Below are 20,801 nucleotides of genomic sequence, written 5' to 3'. Positions count from 1 at the left end.
TTCACAATAGGAACAGTAACATTACAAGAGGAGAAAATTACATGAGAACAAATTACAAAAGCAAACGTTAAGTTACATGAGGCAAAAGTGACAATAAGTTCCAGGGACACTTCTAGCCTGGTACTCTGCCCGCACCAAGCTCCCTCGGTGTTGTCGTTGCACAGTGGCATACAAAGTGTCATTAAAGAGAGGATAGCGTCGCAGTGACCTCCCTCCTTCGCCCTCCAGCTCCTGCGCCCCCTCTCCCTGCTTTTGAGGCGGGGCCCGGCCCGCGGAGGGGTCCGCCCCTCGGCCCGGCGGAGGGATACGCGGCGCGCAGGCCGGTTCCCACACATTCCTGCAGAGCGCGGCCGGGACTCGTGCCAGCGGAAGGAGTGCGCGCGGCGGAGCCGTCCCGGGCCGGGCAGAGGCTCAGAGCGCGCGGAGGGGTGCAGCCCGATGGATGTGTGAGAGGCTGGGACACCTGCACTGACCACCGCGACATGGGGCCGCGCCGGGCGGCCTGGAGCCTGCTGCTCTGCGCCCTGCTGCTGCGGGTGGACCTCGGGCACGGTAAGGGGGGCGCCGACCCTCGGGACAGGGGCACAAGGGGGCGCGAGATCCGGGGATCGGGCAGATCTCCGAACTTCAAAACAGATCTATGAACCTCGGAGATCACAGAGAGATTTACACTCCAGGGATGGACAAAGAGCGAACTTAACTTTGTGGATGGGGCAGAGCGAGCTCCCAGTACTGAGCGAGAACTGGAGAAGGGACAGAGTTTTAAAACTTTTATTGTATTAACTTAACTTTAGGGACAGAGCGCCAGAGTGAGGGGCTCTGGGGATGGGACGGCGCGGAGAGTGTGGCTGGGACAAAGCGAGCTGCAGGCAGAGCCGGGCGCCGCTGGGAGTCAATTGCACAATTCCTCGGGTCGGAGTACACCTCTGGCTGCTGTGATTTATTGCGCTTGTTATTGTTCGCCGCGCTGGTTTCTTTGGCTCTGCTAATTCCCTCCTCCATTTTACTCTTTCATATCTTTGTTTCCTGGTCTTTCTTGCTTCCCCGGAATTGTTATATCATTACTCCATCTTAAGGACTCTGCCCAGCGTCTGCCACCCTGTCCAAGAGTTTCCTTGGGGTCTGGAGAGGGTGGCTCCTCCCAGAGCTCGGTGTTGTGCAGTCTGTGCGAAATGTGTGTAATCTTCGGCTTGTGTTTGTTGGTTTACAAGAATGTTTTTCGATAAATACACGTTAAATGTCCTCATCAGTGCTAAGGTGTCCTAATTGTGGGGGCTGCAGAGGGGGGTGAGGGGCGGTGCTCATCTGAGCCCCGGGGGGCACAGAATGCCAGCCCCTCAGTTATGGAGACTCATGTATTGTTGGCAGCAGAAAAACGGGTCTCCAAGCGCTCGTCTTTCTGCGAGATCTCATGCGCAGCCCGGCCTGTGAAGCCCCCTTCCAGCCCCTGCACCCTCCCCCCTGTGCAGCCCATCCCCCTCCCTGGGAACCTCTCCCTCCTTCCCTCAGATTCCATCGCAAAGGGGGAGAGGGAGGGGCGACCGCCCCCTCTGGGATCCTGCGCATTCCTGCGGCCAGTTCCACTTTTTGGGGGAAAAATGAAACAAAGTTTGTGGTTCTTGAAAATCCCGAGTTTTCGCGTGTCCCAGTTTTGGGGGTTTCTGCTCGCGGTGGCTTTGAATTTGAGGGGCTGCCTCTTGGGCTATGCTCGAGGCGCTGAACAGTGGGGGCGGGGGCGCCAACCCACAAAGAAGCCCTGCTGGACAGATGCCGGGGCATCAGTCTGCGTTTTTGTCACATTTCCTCCAAGGCACAGCCTTTTGTCTTCTATTTTGACTTTTTTTTTTACTCCTATAAACCATTGTTGCTCGCGTATGTTTCTGAACTTTGAAAGTACTGAGACGGGATCGAGAAAAAGCAACTGTTGCCTTTTCTGCCAAGGGGGGGGACCTGGAGATGGCCCCACACCCTCTTGAGAAGCTCTTCAGTCCTAAGAAGCTGTAACATCTCAGCTGATAACTCTGAAGGGGCTTTAATAACCCGGCCCGGCCTCCCCCGGGGGAGTTCGGCGCTGCCCGCAGCGCTATCTCGGGGAGCTTTCGGCACGGGGCAGAGTGGTTACAGATCGAGGCCTCCTGGGACATGTGGAGTCTGTGTGTCTGCTTTACAGCTTGCTTTCGGCAATTTCTGTGTTTTTATCATAAACAACCAGGTCCTTGTAACAATAGCCCTGAAGTGTCGCTGTGTGTAGTGTTTATTTTCCAATCAAAATGGCGCTCTATTCAAGTGATAAGAAACATTTTTGAAAGTGTTCCCTAACCGCAGTACTTGCTTCCAGGTTCAGGGGAGAAATAAATATATGTTGAGATTGGACTGTAGGATAAAGGATTTATGGTGGCTAATAAACTGGCACTGAATCGCCCAAAGGTTGTTTATGGCTCTTGCTGTGGTGCCAAGGTTGCTTACCCGGAGCATGTGTTTTAGGTGTGGAGTTTTCCTTTGTATGCTAATGGGTGTAACCTTAGAGATGCCTTCTGCATGGTGCCCTCCTCCCAGCACCTCTGTCCTGAGGGTCCTACTCGTCTCCTGTTGGCACGGCCACCCTAGAGTAGGTACAGTGGCTGGCGCAGGCAGGTGGTGGGATCCCTGGTGCAGACTCGAGACTTCATCTGTGGGCTGTACCAAGGCCTCAAATATTGGTGGGGAGAGTAAAGCTACAGCTGGCTCCCAAGTTTTGGGCATGTTTGTTAATGACCAAGAACTTCCCTGATTGACCATTTAGCAGCTTTTGACACACTGATAAATTCCACGCAAAAAATAAATACACAAACGGCTGCTTATGTGCTGTGATTTGACTGTGAAAGGTAGTGATGTTACATTTCGTGGCGTAATTTCTCGTTACAAGCGTAACGAGAATTTCATAACATTACACTGGTGTCATTTAAATACCCAGGCCTAATTATAGTTTTACTTCATGTCAAAGCTGCAAGACTCTTCTATAACTAATGTCCACTGTGTGGTGGAGACCGCACAGGCCCCATCTCATTCACTTCAGTTTTCTCACGTTCTGGTGGACACCCTCCCCCCCCCCCCCCCCCCCACACACACTTTTCTCCCATTTCTTCAAATTTACCTCTAACTTTATATGTACGTGACTCGCTGTGCTCTGTAAAAAGTCTAATTGAATAAGTAGGTGTGTTCTGCTGCATAATTCATTCCCAAAGCCAATTCACCGTAATTAATAATACCACGATACATATTCATGTCAGCTCTTCACAGTACACACTTGGGACAGACTGATTCTAGCTTGGCGGAGTGTCACCTCCCGCTGGGGTACTGGCAATCAAACAGCAACATATTTCAAATTTTCTTAAGGACTACTTCAGTTGTTGCACGCTTTTTTACAGTTTTAGAAACTAAAGTGCGAAACGTGTGCGTGTTTGAATGCACCTTTGTGAGGTTCCCAGCGCTTGCTGCGGACATGCGCGCAGGACGTTACCAGGCACTTTAATATTCATGGCAGGACCTAGAACGCTCCTAGCGCCCCTGAATTTCAATCCCTCTAAAAGGTCACTTTGCAGTCACGGGGCTCCTAAACTGAGGTGCCAGAAGCAAAGCCTCTAGGCGCTTTGCTGTATCCCATGGGGCTGGATTCTGCCTTCTGTATGTCCAGTGTTGGCACCACGGTTCTTAACATGTTTGTGGCTCCTTCCTTCACCCTCAGCTACTTGTTGTCGGCCCCTAGACACAGCAAACGTCCCTCCCGTCCATTTGGTTGCAGTCCAAGCTGGCCGTGGTGAATTATTGTCTAGCCAGGGCTCGGCTTGTGCTCCCTCGAATGATCTTCCTGCTCTTGAGAGCGCAGCGTCCATGTCTGCCTCCCTCGCAGTGGCCTCGGCGTGCTTGGGTCCGGCTTCTTGGGGGCTTGGAGGAAGGCTTGTGGCTGCTCCTCCGGCTCGCATGTGTGCACCTCAGCTGCCTCTCCAAAATATGGAGAGAGAGTGTGTTACTGTTGGGCTGAGACTAAGTAGAGCACCCAAAGCCCCCCCGCTCATGAGTTAGATGTAAGTTCTACGAGCGCCCAAAGGCTCGCATCAGGCTTATAGCGCTAAGAGTGCCCACAGACTCGCATCAGACATATAGCACTTAGCATTGCTACGTATTCTAGTTTAACTTTGAAACCTTTCAGTGTGTAGCTCTGTCCTGAAAAGTGCCAGGAAGCAGCCAGAGATGCTAGGCCGAGCTGTGACAAGGTGCGCCATCAGAGTAAACTTTGGAGAGCGGCCAGTGGCCTATATTCGGATGCGCGGTGCATTCCGCACGGTCTGGTGTAGGAGCCTGGAAGGATGTGCTCGGGTGAACACACACCCCCTCCTCGGCCCTCATGGTGGATTCTTTGGCCTCTGCTACAATGTGTCAGGCTGCTGACGTCTGTGGGTACCTCGTCTTTCTAGCTCGGTGCCTGGTGAGCAGCACTTACAAGATGCGTCTGCCTTACTGGATGGACAGTTGACGCTGACCTGCCGGTCACCACGGAGGTACACTAACACCAACTGTCTGCTTGGGACGCCTATAACCCCTCCCCCAACCAAGGGGCCATCAAGGGCCCGCGAGGAAGCGCCGTCCCACCCCCTCATTACTAGGTGGCGTCGTTGTTGTAGGGAGACACTCTATCCGGGGTCAAACCAACAGGCCACCAGCTCATCAATCGCCTTTGTGGTCAGTCCCTGGCAGCCTCTTCACCCAGAACCGCGTCCTCCTCCGCTGGGAGGTGCTTCCAGGGTGGCTTTGTAGGAAAAGGGAAAGTCAGTTCGTCCTGCCCGACTGGGGTCATTTTATATATTGCAAATATGTGTAACAGAGTTTCAACGTATTAGGAAGTAAAACTGTTGCCGCTTAACAATTGTGCATGAAAGTAACATATAAATGTAACGGAGACTACACAGCGAGTGTTACTGAATGAGGCTACTTTTCGGGCGGCTTCGTACGAGGAAGACACATTCACTGACGGTGAAGAGAGCCAGTGTGGAGCGGCTCGGCCCGTGCTTTGTGCTCTGGGGGTGGAAACAAAATGTGTTTGACATTTGAATAGACCAATGGGCGAAGAGGGCGGACAAAGTCCTTCTCTGTGTGCATTTGTTATACATGTTTTTGAAAACATGAGGATGGCGGTACAGCAAAGCCTGCCTCTGGCCTAACCTAAAAAGTAATGTAATCCACTGGGACCAAAGGCTGAAGTAAAATCGGGGGCGCTAAGTAGACTGGTGAGGTGGGGGGCGAAGAAGGCAGCTACATTAAAGTGGTGTTTGGGACATTTGAGAACAGGCCTCTTGCACACGGGTGAATGTGCGGCACCTTAGTGAGTGTGGTGTACCCGGAGCATGTGCGGACTTGGAAGTGTGTGTGTGTGGGGAGGGCGAGGGTTATGCCTCTGGGTAATGTTGCTAAACATTCTTCCTTCCGGAGAGAGTGACTGGACTTTTATGCCTGATCATAGGCCCATCACACGCGCTATCGATGGAACTTCGCATGTCAAAGCCTGGGAGTGTCAGTTTCGCATTCCATTACCTGTTTTTAGCTCATACCACTGTTACTGAACGGGACCGATGTTGAGTCACAGTCCCCCATCCTCGGAATGAGTGAAAAGCCTGAGGTGACTCTCCTTGTGTGCCAGCATTGGACATTTCCGGTCACAATTATCGGGCATTAAGACCTGTGTCAGGAAAAAATACAGCCATCCGTATCTTGGTAACTGCTTCCTGTGTGTGTGTCCGTCCAGCACCTGTACCTTGGACCCACTCACCAGTTTCTGTTTATTAACTGGAGGCTTCAGTCTGACAGGATGGGGCAAATACCTTTTGATAATGGTAGAAATAGTAGTCGTATAGACTACATTCTTATTAATGTTGAATTTTGGCCTACTGTTTTAGATATGGAGGTTCGGAGGAGGCCGGAAAGCGACCACAATCCGTTGGTTTTAAAAATAAATGATAGAAGCTTTTGCTGCCCAACCCAGAGGGAAGGTGGTTCCGTTATTGATGCAGTCACTGTTACCAATGACCTAAGAAGAGTCCGGTGGGCAAGAATTGCCAATAATAAGGATGAACTAGCGCAGATGAGGGACATGGTTTCGGGGTCACTGTCCAAACTCTCCTACTGTAAGTCTCAGGAGGTGCTAAAAGATACTCTACCGGGTGTTCATGAACTGTTTAAGAGCCTGAAAAAGTTCTTCATTAAAAAAAAAAAAGCTCTTGTAGAAAGGATAGACCTTTGAAGTCAAGCACCTGGTATAATAATGTATGTAGGAAGGCTTACAACGCCCTGGCTAAGGCGATTAGATCAAGGGAACCGGGTAACATTAAAGAGGCACATGCAAAATATAAAGTAGCACAGAAACAGGCAAAGAGAGAGTGGGACGAAGAAAGATGGCAGAACCTGTTATTGGCTTGTAATGGGAGGAACATGACCACATTTTGAAACCTGGTAAAATGGGGCAATAGTATGCAGTCTTAGATACCAATTAACCACGTTGACCCAGCAAAGTGGGTGACGTAATTTGAGGCTCAGTTCAGGCCTACAGATAGCAGTGAGGAGCTCCCCCAGATCACTTAAAGTAACAAACCATTAAACTTTACTAGTATGGAGGTTGAGTCTGTGTTAAATATAGCCCCGAGTGGTAGGGCCCCGGGGCCTGTCCGCAGACCTATGGGTTCCATATTTAAAGTTTCTAGCAAATGCTATATCAAATGGTGCCCCGCTTCCTGAAACCTGGTCTGGCGCTGAAATATTGCAGATTTACAAGAAGGGGGATCGTTCTGAACCAGCAAATTATAGACCCATTAGTCTTATAGACGCTGTACAGAAGATCGTAAAAAACAACAAGTGATGGACTGAATGTGGATCAATGTCACACACTCCCCCAGTCAAAAGATCTGGGCCCAAATCCATCGTTTTTTTGCACTCCACACCACCCTGGGTCAGATAATGGCTTTATGCAAATCAGCTCTGACCCTGTTGCCCCATGGGAACAGTCCAGTCCGAACTACAACAGCCATATCTTTCCCAGACCGGAATCAAGCATCCGAGCAAACATCAGCTTGATTAAGCCAAGCAAAAAATGTCAACAGGAGATCGTCTGGGGGAGTCTGTGACATTGATCCACATTCAGTCCATCACTTGTTGTTTTTTGTACAGAAGATCGTAGCAAGACTAGTGCTTGAGAGAATACAGGGTTGGTTGGCTGATTCTGACATCTTAACTCCACTCAAGGCAGGGTTTCGGTCTCACACAAGCACCCTCGACCAGGCCTTTAGGTTTGTCCTAATCTATTGGAAGGAGGTGGTTATGGGCGGGGGTATGCTTTTTGCGGCATTTGTCGATTTAAAATCTGCTTTTGATCTTGTTCCCTGGGTGAAACTGTGGAAGGCACTGTTGAAAATGGGGATGCCGCCAGGATTGGTGGCAATCTTGGTTAAATTTCACAAATTGACTTACGCTCAGGTTTGTTGGGGCAAACCGGGGGAGACCACAGAGAGATTTAATGTGTCCAATGGGGTTCGACAAGGGTACATACTGGCTCCTACCTTGTTTTCCTTATTTATAAATGAGGTAGTTCAGTACTTTTCAAACCACCCTACTGATGCACCAATGTTAGCTGGTATGAAAGTACCATTGCTCATGTTCGCGGACGACATCCTGCATATATCCAAGACGAGACAGGGGCTGCAGGCGGCGCTGTCTCGTTTTGAGGTGTTTTGCTGTGAACATGAGCTAGTGGTTAACATAGGAAAAACCAAGTTTATGGTGCTCCATAAAACTAAAACCATTCATGCCAGACCATGTTTTCATACCTGGGTGTCACATTTAGTAGCAAATTAAGCTGGAAGCCCCAAATCGAGTTGCTGGCACTAAAACATGTGCAGCTAGATGGTGCCCTCCTTAAGGAACACAGGCTTTCCCAAACCAAGCCTATTCCCCCCTCCCCCCCCCCCCCCCCCCCCCCCCACTACCAATTTATACCATCAAAATGAGTCCAGCAATATTGTGTGGAGCCGAACTATGGGGTTTCGGCAATTCATCCCCACTAACTGTAGCCCAAAACAAGTTTGTGAGAGCGATAGTCGGCCTCCCGCAATCTTCACCCCTGTTACTGCTTTTTCTTGATTTGGGTTGCCACACCATTGAAGATGCAGCACGCTATAGACCCGTGGCATTCTGAAGGCGTCTCTGGACCACTCCGTAACTCTCCTTGTATACCAAGGCATTACTGGAAGTGATGAGTTTGAACCAATCACATATGATTCCATGGCAGAATAACATCAGGTCCCTACTGGCTGAAATGGGGATGAGTAATCTATGGGACCATCCGGAGGATACGAAATTTCCATCTAAAAAGATCTATAGAGCAGCATATTGGGAAATGGTCAAAACCAAGAGATACTCTTCCCACACAAGGCAGTCATTGTCAAGGAATTTCCTCGAAATTAAGGATGAGGCCGCTATGGAAGACTATTGGAATCTTATTACCAAGCCATATGATCGGAATCTCTACCACCAGTTCAGAATAGGCACGCTGCCATTAAGATGCTTCACAAGTAAATGGAACCCTACCAGGTGTGATAAGTGTATATTTTGTCAGGATCATATTGAGAACATAGATCACTTTCTATTCGTCTGTCCTGCGTACCACCTGCCTAGGTTAAAATGGCTTAAGCCAGTATGCACGTCTATGAACACTAGGTCAGCATTGGTTGCGAGCAGAATCCTAAAATCAGACACCACTGCCACTGCCCTTATCGTGATCGGCGTGACTAAGTTTCTGAGTTGGGTATGGGCCATTCGTAATAAAAAGGGGGTAAAGTAGTACAAAAAGTTTAGTTGGGCCCCACTTCATATGAGTCTGAGCTATGATCTGTTCTGTTACTTAAGGCAGATAATTTATTCACTTTTTAAGTACCTGTTATTGAAAATATGTCTGCACAAAGGTTTTAAACTATTTAATTCACATTTTAAGATGCATGTATATATACTCATCTAATAATATATGATATTTGAAGTAAGAATTTTGTATAACATTTCCTAATTACATGATGTATTTTGAGTACTAGTTTTACATTTGGATGAACTTGTCTTTTATGCTGAATAATCGAATTAAAGACTTTATTGAATTGTTATTTTTACTATTGCCCTCTGTTGATCTGATGTGATGACCTGAGCTACGGAATATTTTCAACCAAATAAAAATAACTTCTATCGAATTGGCTTTAAAGCCACACAGAATATTCAGTATATATGTTTAAATCAGTTCTTTCATCGTCTCTGCTGTCCTGGGCTTTGCCCTCCTTTGCATATGTTTCTTTTCCCAAGATTGTGCTCTGGCAACAGATGATGGACGGAATTCTGAATTAATCAAACCACCCCCCCCTCCCGTCAAGAGATCTGAGTTAAATCCATTGTTCTTTTACTCACTACGCCACGCCAGTTTGGACCCAGCCATATGCAAATCAGTCTTGCCCCTGCTCATCATGGAAACAGTCCAGACCGAACTGCCAAGCCTGGTCCTCCCTGGACCAAAAACAAGCATCCTGGGACCGGTTTCAGGGTATGTCACCCTTCTTCAGCCAGGCTAGCTTGACTCCAGTGGCACAGGTTGCTTGTTTGTGGTCCAGGGAGGACCTAGCCTGGCAGTTCGGGTTGGACTGTTCCCATGGGGAGCAGGGTCAAGACAGTTGCATATGGCTGGGTTTAAACTGGAATGGCATTGTCTACAAACAAATATGGATTTAGGTCTAGATCTTTGTACTGGGGGTGAATGTATGACATTGTTCTGCATTCTGTCCATCAATTGTTCTTTTTGCATTTGTCACCCCAAGTGGGATGGGTATGCCTACACGTGGGTCCCGTGCACTCCATGCCACTGGAGTCAAGCTATCCTGGCTGATGAGGGGTGAAACCCTGTAAATTGTCCCAAGATGCTTGTTTCCTGTCCAGGGAGGACCTGGGCTGGACTGTTCTCGTAGGGAGCAGAGTCAAGACTGATTTTCATATGTCTAGGTTTAAACTTGAATGACACGGGAATAAAACACGGTGGATTTAGGCCCAGATCTCTGTACTCCGGTGAATGTTTGACAGTTTTCAACATTCTGTCCATCAATTGTTATTTTTACATTTTTCCCAAATGGGACACATTATGGATGTGTTGTGAAGGAAGTAAACACTACCTCTTCTGGGACAAGAGTATTGAAAGAGTTCTGGTCAGTGCGCAGTAACACTTGCGTTGTAATGGCATGCGGGGTAACAGCTGCGATGTAATGGCTGTTTCCCGTGAGAGAGAGTACACGGAAAGACTGGGCTTCTAGTGTGGTGTGGAGCTGGGAGTTTTTCGGGTTTTCAAAAATATTTTGATAACTGTTTCCAAGAAAAATAATGGATGGGCCTTAATGCATGGGGCCTTGAAGGGCTGGTATTGGAGTGATCCAGGTTACCACAAGGGTGGGGGTGGCTTCACCTGTTTCAGAGTAGCCCTCTTATCATTCCTAGTGAGCCAGGCATCACCTCAAAGTAGATTATTCCACAGCAATTGTGTGACCTGGCTATGGGCAAACATCCTTGAAAACATCTCTGCGGTTACTCCTAATGCCAGATTTAAGTTGATACATTTCTACTTTTTGCACAGAGCTTATATCTCTCCTGGCAAAATCAATGTGGTTTTCCCCTCTGGCTGTGGTGGCCTGACCCAGATGTGGCGAGCCTGGAGCGGACATGTTTCTTATGGTGTGGGCCTGCCCGTCGCTGGCTGGATTTTGGGGGAGCTGACAGACTGTATCAATGACATTACCCTTCAGACCCTGTACTCCCCTGGCCTGTTTACTGGGGGGATTTCCCACATTTAAGTCAATGTAAAATTACTACTAGATTTGCAGACCTGGCTCTGACATGCAAACTGGGAGATTACAGTGCATTGGAAGGCACTAGGGGTGCACGACTTGTGAAATGGAGGTAAGAACTTGTTAAATGGGCAGGATTTGAAAGTGCAGTGTTGCTTCGAGAAGTGATGAGTGGCGTGGTTGGATTGATCAAGCCCGTGTGCTTGGGGGTATCTGCTGGATTGTCTCTGAGATCCCGAGCTGGACACCCTGGGTGGATCCCTTAGATGGGGAGCCCTCCTAAGATCCTTGGTCCCCGGGACAGTACAGTACATGTGAAACTTTGACTATTTTGAGGGACTAAACAAACACTGTGTTCCCAGTGATGGTTCTCCTATGGGCCAGCCTGACAGAGGCGGTGGGTCCGGGGAGATAGGGTGGTTGGTATGCTCCTCTCTAGCTGTATTGGACGCGGCCTTATGTACATTGAATTAACGTCCTGAAGTGTTATACTTGGTACCTTTCCATGGTTTATGTACTGTGCATATGGACACGATTGTTCAAGCTCTGTAGGGCCCACGACTGGGTTGCCTAGGATAAAATAATACAAATTGTGTTTAAAAAAAAATAAACAAAATCGCATGACCTGGCTGCCTTGATGCCAGGACGTGGCATTGCAAATCTTGGGTGCAACTGCAAGGTGCAGGTGGCTGGCACAGTGTTGCACCTTGGCGCCTGGCTCTGATGCCCAAGCTGCCTATTACACTCCTGAGCCTGGCTGTTGTGTGGCTGGAGGTTTCTTTGATGCCTAAGTGCTAAAGACTTTACAAATTGCCGGAGAAGTGTGCAGAAGCAGCCGGCCCCGCCGCTGCCTGGCCTCTGGTTTCAGGGCCCCGTCTGTAGCCGCGGTGTTTGGTCTGGCACGGTGGCACGGCCGGGGAGCACCGAGCCGGGCGCTGCTCCGGGTGACGCGCTGGGTTTCATCGGGCGCCCTGGCTGGTTCTTCCAGTCGGGTGAGATTCCTGCCTGCGCCTTACAGTGCCGGCGTCGCGCTCGGATATGGGCGAGTACGGGCCTCGGTGCCTCCTTCGGCGGCCTCCTTTTCAGTCCTGGGTTCTTTTGTGTTCTCCAGTCGGAGCCCGGCTCCCGCATGTGTCTGTCAAAGAAACCGATGAAGAGCTGATCTATTCCTGGTCCCACACGCATGTCTTTTCTCTTTGACCACTTCCCCTCTCACAAACTTTCCAACATTTCTGGGTTTTTTTGTTTTTTATTACCCTTTGTTAGCATACGTTTTGCCATCCTTCTGCCCTCCCTGGAACAGGAAGTGCAATCGGAGAACAGCAAGTGCAGTCCACAAACTGATCTCCCTGGTAAAGGTGCCAAAAAAAATCAATGTAAATGTCGCACTTAATTCGCCTCCAAAAATAAAAGCCATCCTTGAAATTCCAAGAGAGGTGTCTTAAATCTGGCCACTGCACTTCCCTCCTTTGTTGCCACATAAGATTCGGGATTGAGTGGCATTTCTCAAAAGTGGAGTGTTTTATTAGGTTAGAAAATTGCTCGCAAGAAAGTTAAAAAATAAGAACGGTTGAGCTTTCGATTAAGAAAGCTAGCTGAATTTGATTCATGTTAATAGTAAAGAGCAACATTTTGTTTTTGAAAAGTGCCTTTTCACTTCCGTGTAATCTTGTCAGTGGTGTGCACTAGCTCGCACCGGGCTGTGTTCAGTGCAGTTTTCCCACATTATTGTTTCCAAATACCTGTGATTGAGGGAGGGGCTTTCAGACCCTGGGAAAGCCAGGAGCGTGCCAACTCTTTGCTGTTTCTCTTGCCTGGTGTTCTTCGGGCAGAAGTCCTGTGTTCACTCTGGCAGAGACTGGCACCTGCTTAATGAAAACAAATTCGTATTGCACATTTAAGGCAGAGTCCGTGGTGCTTCTAGGCCAGAGGGCTACGCCGTGCCAGAAAGCTTGGACGACGACATGCAATTAAAGTGTTTGAAGGTTGAGGGGATCCTTTGCATGTAAAGGCGGGTTTCCTGTGGGGTGTACCGTGCAGTGAGCACACTGCGGCGTAGAGCCCCTAAGGCCTACTGTCCCCGGAAGGGTCCTTCCTTCGCGTAATGAGGGCTTGACCTGTGGTTGGGTTACCTGCCTCTACGGGGCTCTTGCGTGCACTACTGGGCTTCCCGCCCTTCGAAAGAGGCTGAATGTTTTATAGAATATACAAAGTAGCCCAGCACACTTTTATACATAAATATAACGATGATATAATAAACACTAAGCAGAGATTGTTCCAAAGATGAGTCAATGCTGTATTCAATTTTAATACTTTATTCAGTTCTTTTTAAAAACTTTTGAAACCGCCAACGCGTTTCGTCCCGTCCAGGGACTTCTTCAGGGCTGATGGTATATGGACGGACACATTTTGAGCTGTGTTTATTCGTCAGTAGTGTTAAAGTGAATAATTTCATATATCAAAAAGGAACGTTGTTTCTCCATTAGTTTACGAGCTTGTATGGACACATACTCCGGAACCAGGATACTTTGCCTTTAATGAAAAGCCTTGTGGAATCACACTTGAATTTTTTTTTTTAAAACTAATGGAGAAACCACGTTCCTTTTTGATATCTGAAATTCTTCACTTTAACTAACACTACTGAGGAATAAACACCGCTCAAAATATTCAGCTCAAAAAATATTTATGTATACAAGTGTGCTGGGCTACTTTGTATATTTGGTTTTGTAGAAGCCGGTCTTCACCTGCTTCCCAATTTTTGGGGGTGTAGGGAATTGTGCCTCAGCCCCTTGTTGCACCTTTTCTCTTGCCACTATAGAAGCAACTTTGGAACTAGTGCAGGCACCTATGCTCCGATTCCCTTCTCTTGTTGTTTGATTGTTTTATAGAGCAGGCCATGCATTGGAGAGATATGGTCCGTCGTTTCTGTAGCCTCCAACCGGTCACACCTCCAAAATTTGAGAGTACCCTGTGACAAAATGGGTACTCTTCAACGGGGTGGTGCTCGGGTATTGAAGCCTTCTGCTATGAGCCGAGACTGGTGGATATCTCAGGGTTCGCCTTAAAACCAGAGCGGACGGGGTCTTGAACTATGCTTGACTTCCAACTCCGCTATGTGGAAAAGTGTCAGTTTTAAAGGTTATGTTCTATAAAAGCTAGGCATATAAGAGGGTTTGATGGCTGATATGGGGTGGGAAAGGATCCAGCTACATTCCACTGAAGAGCTGAAAGAGATGACTGCATGGAGGCTCATGTTCGAGAGGTGGTGTGTGGATAGCATCTTTAGAAGAACAATTCTTATTTTCTGACCAATCCCTGGCAGCTAGGTGCTGATTTGTCAGCTCTTGAGACGCTCTTGGAAGTCCTATTGTGAAAAGACCTTCTTCCACCTGTGACTATTGCAGCTTTGCGCTATTAGTATCTGTGTGTGTAGGAAGATGGGTGAAGGGGCCCAGACAGTCGCGCTAGATCAGTTGAATCTCTGGTAACAGCTTTAGGTACTCTATGAGCAACTAGTCTGGGAATAATTCTCATCCATAGATCAAAAAATTCTGCTCGCATCAGCTATGTTTGCTAGGAATAGCGGATATTTAACAAATTTAGATTTTTGGGAACGGCATGGAAGTAACATAATTAAAACCACACAATTGGAGCTAATTTGCAGTATTAGACGACCCGGTCAAGTAAAATGGGATCTACACTAGAAATTACTATTTTATCGAACAGCCTTGGTTCCAGATGACCATCCTAGGGTTTTGGCCCTTTCTGGAGGATGGTGTTCATCAGAAAATTGTATAATAAAGTAGTGCCCTAAACATCCCTAAAAGCAAGAAACCAACCAATCAAAATGTAATAGGAAAGAGTCATCATAACAGGAGAAAAAAAACCGAAACTAACTTTTGAGCGTGCATCACCTACTGAACTAAATTCATCTCAAACAACCATGTTCTAACTCTAGGAATTGTAAGAGTTTATTATTGTACCAAGTATCCCATCTCACCTGGCCTAGCTTCTTCTTGAGGTGAAGGAATGCAGAGAAGGTTAGATTCAACTTTCTTAATTGGATAAGGAAACAAGATCGAGACCTGCTTACCAAGGTGTGACCTGCTACCACTCATTGAAGCAGCTGCGGAAGTTAGGTTTATGCACATGGCAGTGTCCATCCAGCAAACACACTGCTGAAATACCAGGCGGCAGAGCCTTGGGGAGGGAGGGGGGCGGGGGGGCAGAGGCACCTGGCCTGGATGTGTAGTTCGGGTAGATACATGGATGCATCCCATAATGCTCACTGCGGAGTGGTGTGCCAGGGCCTAAGTGGTGGCGGCAGAGGTAACATTGAGAGATCTGGTCATGGCAGTGTTGCCATCTCTCCCTGGTCTCACGGGTGGCGGTGGTGGTGGCGGCAGCATTGAGGATTGTGGCCCAGGGGCGCGTGCCCTCCCCTCGTTGACCGTGTCCACCCCAAGCTCACGGCCCAGACCTTGGGCGTTGCAGTTCTGAGTGTTCTTCTGAGCAAGAGGAGGCATTGGCACGTGAAGATAAAATCACACCTGTTTAAATATTACACTCCCACGTGCACAAATGTTTATTGCAACATTTTACGATTGTGTGAAATGTTTGTGGCTTTGATGGCCCGTTTTATAAGATTGTGTGTGCTTTGTGACTGGAATAACCGGCCCGGCCTGGTTCTGTCCACCCGCAGAGAGCACTGCTCGCGCCAGGGGTGGCGCCCTGTACACCCCAGCCCCTGGAGAGGGCACCCATGGGTGCACAGGGCTGTCCATGCGGGTGCTCTTCAGTTCCCAGCACGTCCACCCGGATTGCTCACCATACTACCATCTGTGCACTCGGAACAAGAATTCTCCGAATGTATGTATGAATGAATATTCTGACAACTGAACGAATCCCCGTAGTGATTTTCCGAGATCACACACATCGCCCCTTGTGGAGAACGGGTTCGTGCCCAGGCTCCCTGGTCCCATCCCTATGAGCAGGCACGGCGCCCACCGCCCCTAAATCTGCTTTCTGTCTTCCCACAGTGTTGAGCGGAGCCCTCGGAGGGCGGCAGCTGTCACCAGCCCCGCAGATGCCAGGCCGGGCCGCCAGACATGGCAGCCATTCAGCCAGGGACTCTTTTCTTCCGTTCCTTGACAGAGCTCCCGGCGTTAACAAAAGCGGTGCGAGAGCAGCTGCGAGGCGCTTTGTCTGTCTTGGGGAGAGCGAGGGGTGATCTGCGCCCAGAGCCCGGGCGAGGCAGCGATGGCTCCCCTAGGGCAGGAGGTCAGAGCAGAGGCGACTGGGGGCGGAGCCCAGAAGAATTGGGGTTAGACCGCGCTGAAGGGGACAGGCCCTCTGGGGGCCGTGACTGTGACGGCAGAGCCCTCGGGTCTGAAACTTGGCAGAAGGCAGTGGATGAGCCCAGCTATGCACCCCCTCCCTCCCTGAGCCATGCCACCCCCTCCCCCAAAGGATGTGCACTTAAGAGCCGGAATCCAGGCAAACGTCCTCTACCTGTATAAAGGGCACCGTTAATTACATGCAAAGTAATTTTGCATACATGGAGTGCCAAGAAAAAGTTCTTTAGTGCGGCTCTCCACTGTGGAGGAGTGTCTGTCGAGAAGAGTTTTCGGTGAAATAGAAGTTGGTTTCGCTCGCAGCGAGGCCTCCTTCTGTGTTCTTCGCCAGTTCCAGCATCACGTGACCAGTTCAGGCTGTGCACTATATGCCACGTTCAAGTTTGCGCTCTCACCCGGAAGGGTCTTTGGTGCAGGCTGCTCGGAGGAAGGCACTGGACATGGAGGGTAGGTGGCAGAGCGAGGTCTGTGACATCCTTCCGAGTTGAAGATGGTTGGAAGCATCTTGCAGATGCTGGGGGAGATTGTGCCAAGACTGGCCAGGCCTGATCTGAGAAGTGAGGCTTCTGCAGCTGAAGGCTGGCGGGGCAGTGGGTACAAATATGAAAATATTTCCTGATTTTTGTGTTTTTTCAAAAGCTTGCAGCTGTGCCATAGGCAGAGCGGTGAATGAAACTCAAGGTTTTGGAAGGTACCCAGGTCCAGGGGTGGACATCCAAACAATGCCTGCACACTGACCTGCTTGTGGGGCACTGCCTGATTGCTTCATAGGGCAGTCCACCCTGCCCAGGTCAGTGTCGGGAGAGCCTTTAAGACTAGAGGCGGGGGCAGGATCACATTTTCGAGCAACCAGGAAAAGGTGGGATGCTGCTTTTTGAATTGCCTTAAGGCAAATAAACTTTATTTTGGGAGGGTGATTGTGCGTGTGGAGGGGGAGTGATGAAGGCGTTCCCATTGAGTCTGGATCCACATGGATGGCAAGTGCAAAATAACAACATATATCTAGACTTAAGTTGCTTCATAGGGCGTCTGACACTAAATACCTCCTGGTATCCCACTGGATTTCTTTTCTGGCGAGCACTGTGATTGGCCCCTTGATCTGTACAGGGCGGTGTGGAGCCTTCTCGCCTTCTAGGTGCGCATGAGGGAAGGCTGAGAGGTTATGGTGACTGTTATAATGTTGTTAGTGTGAAAGATCGGATCAACCGTATCAGTACTTTAGAATAAAATAGAATGTACGATTGTTCTTTTGGGCTTCCAACTCTGGACACTGAGGTGCATTCAGGTTGCATGGGAGCAGGCAGGCGGCATGCATGTGTCTGGCCAGATACCTTGATGGATCCTTGTGAAGCTAGATGAAGGGTGGGCGACTGCCATTCATTTTAGCTGCTTCTGAACTGGAGGAAATCTATTTGATGTAGTGCTATGCTCACTCTGTATTCTTAATGAATTGTATGCATGAAGGGACCTTGCACTTAAAGAAAGGTATTTATGCCAGGGTGGCACGCTTTCTCAGGGATGGCCAGGTGGAAGAAGAGCAGTGGTATTTAAAAATGGTTTGGGTGAAGCAAATTTAATCCGAAAGAAGTAAAAGAGAGGGCGAAAACATCAGCCCGGTGAAGGAGTCAGGAAGAAGTCCTATGGAAAGAGTGTCTTCCGTGGGAAACAGTGCGAAGCAAGGAGCAGAGAATCTGCTAGGTAAACCGCAGACCTCTATTCAAGAACTTAAAGGAGCACTTTCTGGTTACATCAGTCTGAAGTATCTGCACAAGAGCTGGACTCTGAGATGGCCAAGAAAAAGCTGGAAAGTAGTGTCCATAAACCTAGCAACAATAAGTGGCCACTTATTTGAGTGTTCCTTCATCGGGCTTCCTGGATCCATATTAGGTGTGTCTACCTGGATTAGAGCAGCGGTGATCCGACCAGGAATGTGGCCCAGTGGGCAAAGGAGGCGTTCAGGTGATCGGAGAACAACTCGCCTCATTGGTGTGGAGCAGTTATGCTAAGATTAAGAATTGCCTAGCACCTTGTAAAGAGTGGCTTCTAGGTTCGCATCATGCCAGGTGCTTCTACTGAAGTCCTTTGTCTTTGGGATCGGTGAAGTCTTCGTAGTGCAGTGGATGTGCAAAGTCTGAAGGCCTGCCTAACACCAGACTTGGTCGAACAGTCATCTAAGGAAGGGGTCCTTAATTAAAAACTGGGCTTGAGACTCCTAGAGTGATATGTTGGTGATTGTTCAGAGGAACAGTCGGTTTGACGACACAGAGTTCAAATGATGAATTCTTCTACCTGTTCAAAACCGTTCAAGTGTTGTTGCAGAAGAGCTGGTATGTTTGTGGATCAGGCAAGTTTCTTGTAGAAGATTTATACCTGAGACGGTGTAAAGAAAGGCGCACCACGGGGTTCATCCATCCAAGCCTTGCACCTGCGACCCACAAATGCAGGCGAGGTACAGCTTCGGAGAGAGCGCTTGGAAGACCTACAGTGTAAGGTGGCACTAGGGGGTATGCATTTTGATAGATGTACAGCAGATAAGGAGCATGAAAGAACTACAAGAACAACATGAGTGCCCTACTGAAGAGGGACTGGCATAAACGGGCTGGAAGAGTGTTGTGTTACTTCGCTGCACGGCCTTTGTGAGGCCTCACCTGCACGACTGTGCCCTGATTTGGTGGCTGTATCTCCAGGAGCATCAAACCTTTTGGCAATGCTCCAGCATTAGGTGCCCACAAATGTGCAATATTGAAACTTCAAGCACTGTGGGCACACATGCAGGAACACAGAGTATGTTTACTCATTTTTGTTAGACTCGTTCTCAACTTTTATTGAGGAAACTACCAGGTACGTGGCATAGCCGGAGACCTGGCCAAGATTTTACTCTACAGTGGAATCCATATTAGCGGATCTTATACCCTTCCCACCTGGGTCTGTAGGCATTTGCATCATCGCACCTCTATATCCCTTGTAGTGGAGCATTTGGACAACCGTCTCCTAATTGTTCCAACCTTAGTATGTGACTGTGCGTGGTTTGGCTTCTAAAAAACGTGTGTGAATAAAGATCCTGCGTGGCGGTACTTAAAGAGTGTTTGGAAGGAAGTACTTCAGCCCTGAGCTTGGGCACCACAGCCCATGCAATTAAAGACGTGTTGATAGTCTTGGACGTTTTTCAGAAGTGCGCTTAAGCGTGGCATGTGACTGGTGCACGCGGTGAGAAGCTCACGCACCATTGGTCACCGTCTTATCCACCATGTGATGGTAGCGTGTGCTCCTCTGGCAGCGCAAGAGTGAGGGGTGGTTGAGGTCACGCCTTGGACTTGCTGTTTACGTAGCATGAAGGCCTCATCAATGTGACCAGCCTCATTTTGGACCCCCGCCCTCAAACCACCACCTCGTGGCCCTTGATGACTGCGGTTTTTTGATCCGCTTCTTAGAACAGCTCGGCAGTGTGGGCAGCTTGTGCTCTAGGGTTGCACGGGTGTGGTCGCTTGTCCTGAATAAGTTAATTCTTGCAGCCTTTATGGGACATGGAAGGCTTTCTGCTCATAACTAGACATGGGTGGCTTGGTTGACAGAATCCTATCCCGTCAGGGCACAACGTCCTTTAAATTTCAAATTAGTGCTCTGTGCCCACCAGTACATGTTTCTGGGTCATTCCAAGGGCAATCTGTACTACAGTTTTGGATAGGGGCCCTGGTTTCTACAGGAAAATAGTGTTTTACAGTGGAGTCTCGGAGTAAACCCAGTTGATGGAGCTGGGGACTGAATTAACACACAGGAGCTTGTTTGTAGTTTGTGTGGAAAACGCAAAGATGAAAGTTGGATTGCTTACAAAAGTAACAGCCACTAGCAGTCACTCGGCTGCATTCCGCTCCATTGTTTTGCACCCACAGTGCCAATTCGGATAGAGGCCAGGAACATTCAATTGGCCTCCTTCTGCTCTTCTAGGAGCAGTCCAGCCTGAACTGTCAGGCCAGGCCCCTTCTGAATGGGATCATTGCAGCCACGGCCTGTTTGGCTTACTTATACCTCGACAGTGAGGTATAAGGGCATGCCTGTCACAAAGGTTGTGGGTGGAATGCTTACAAAAGTCCCAGCCACTGGCAATCACTTGGGACTGTATTAAAGTCCATTGTTTTTTCCCAGTATTCCAGGTCAGACAAACCGGCCACCAGCACGTCAGCCATGATCCTGCTTCAGTACGAATACTTTGGGTGGCCTATATCTAAAGAAATCTGTTCATGCACGTTTTAAACTGAAATAACTCGAGTCTGTGTGTGCCTTTTTTACGTTTTAGAAGGGCAGGTGTTCCGTTGCAAGTGTACTTTCCCATTCTTTGAGTAGGGTTATTAGTTGTGCCTCTTGGGTTGGTGCGGTACTAGTGAAGGGTAGTAACTTCTTCGGATTACTGCACAGACATTGGTAGGCTTCTCTGCTTTGTTGCTTGCCCGTGGCATCACGCCTCTTTGCTCAGATCCTTGGGGCTTCTAGGTCTACAAACAGTTCTCTAGTGTAGCCAGGCTCTTCTTTACCTCGTCCTTTCAGAAGTGGCCACTGCCCTGGC

General features: G+C 48.8%; 1 protein-coding gene across 1 annotated transcript in view; it reads left to right on the top strand.

The window, feature by feature from the left end:
- Positions 1-339: 339 nt before the first annotated feature.
- The window catches only part of NOTCH3 (notch receptor 3), a 209,312-nt gene continuing 188,850 nt past the window's right edge, over positions 340-20,801 (top strand). The window contains exon 1 of the mRNA XM_078681656.1: positions 340-552. Within this exon, the coding sequence (XP_078537782.1) occupies positions 483-552 (70 nt within the window). The 5' untranslated portion in view covers positions 340-482. The remainder of the gene's footprint in view (positions 553-20,801) is intronic.

This window comes from Lissotriton helveticus, chromosome 1_1 (assembly GCF_964261635.1).
Source record: "Lissotriton helveticus chromosome 1_1, aLisHel1.1, whole genome shotgun sequence".
NCBI classification, from domain to species: domain Eukaryota; kingdom Metazoa; phylum Chordata; class Amphibia; order Caudata; family Salamandridae; genus Lissotriton; species Lissotriton helveticus.
This window is presented reverse-complemented; position numbering and strand designations above follow the sequence as displayed.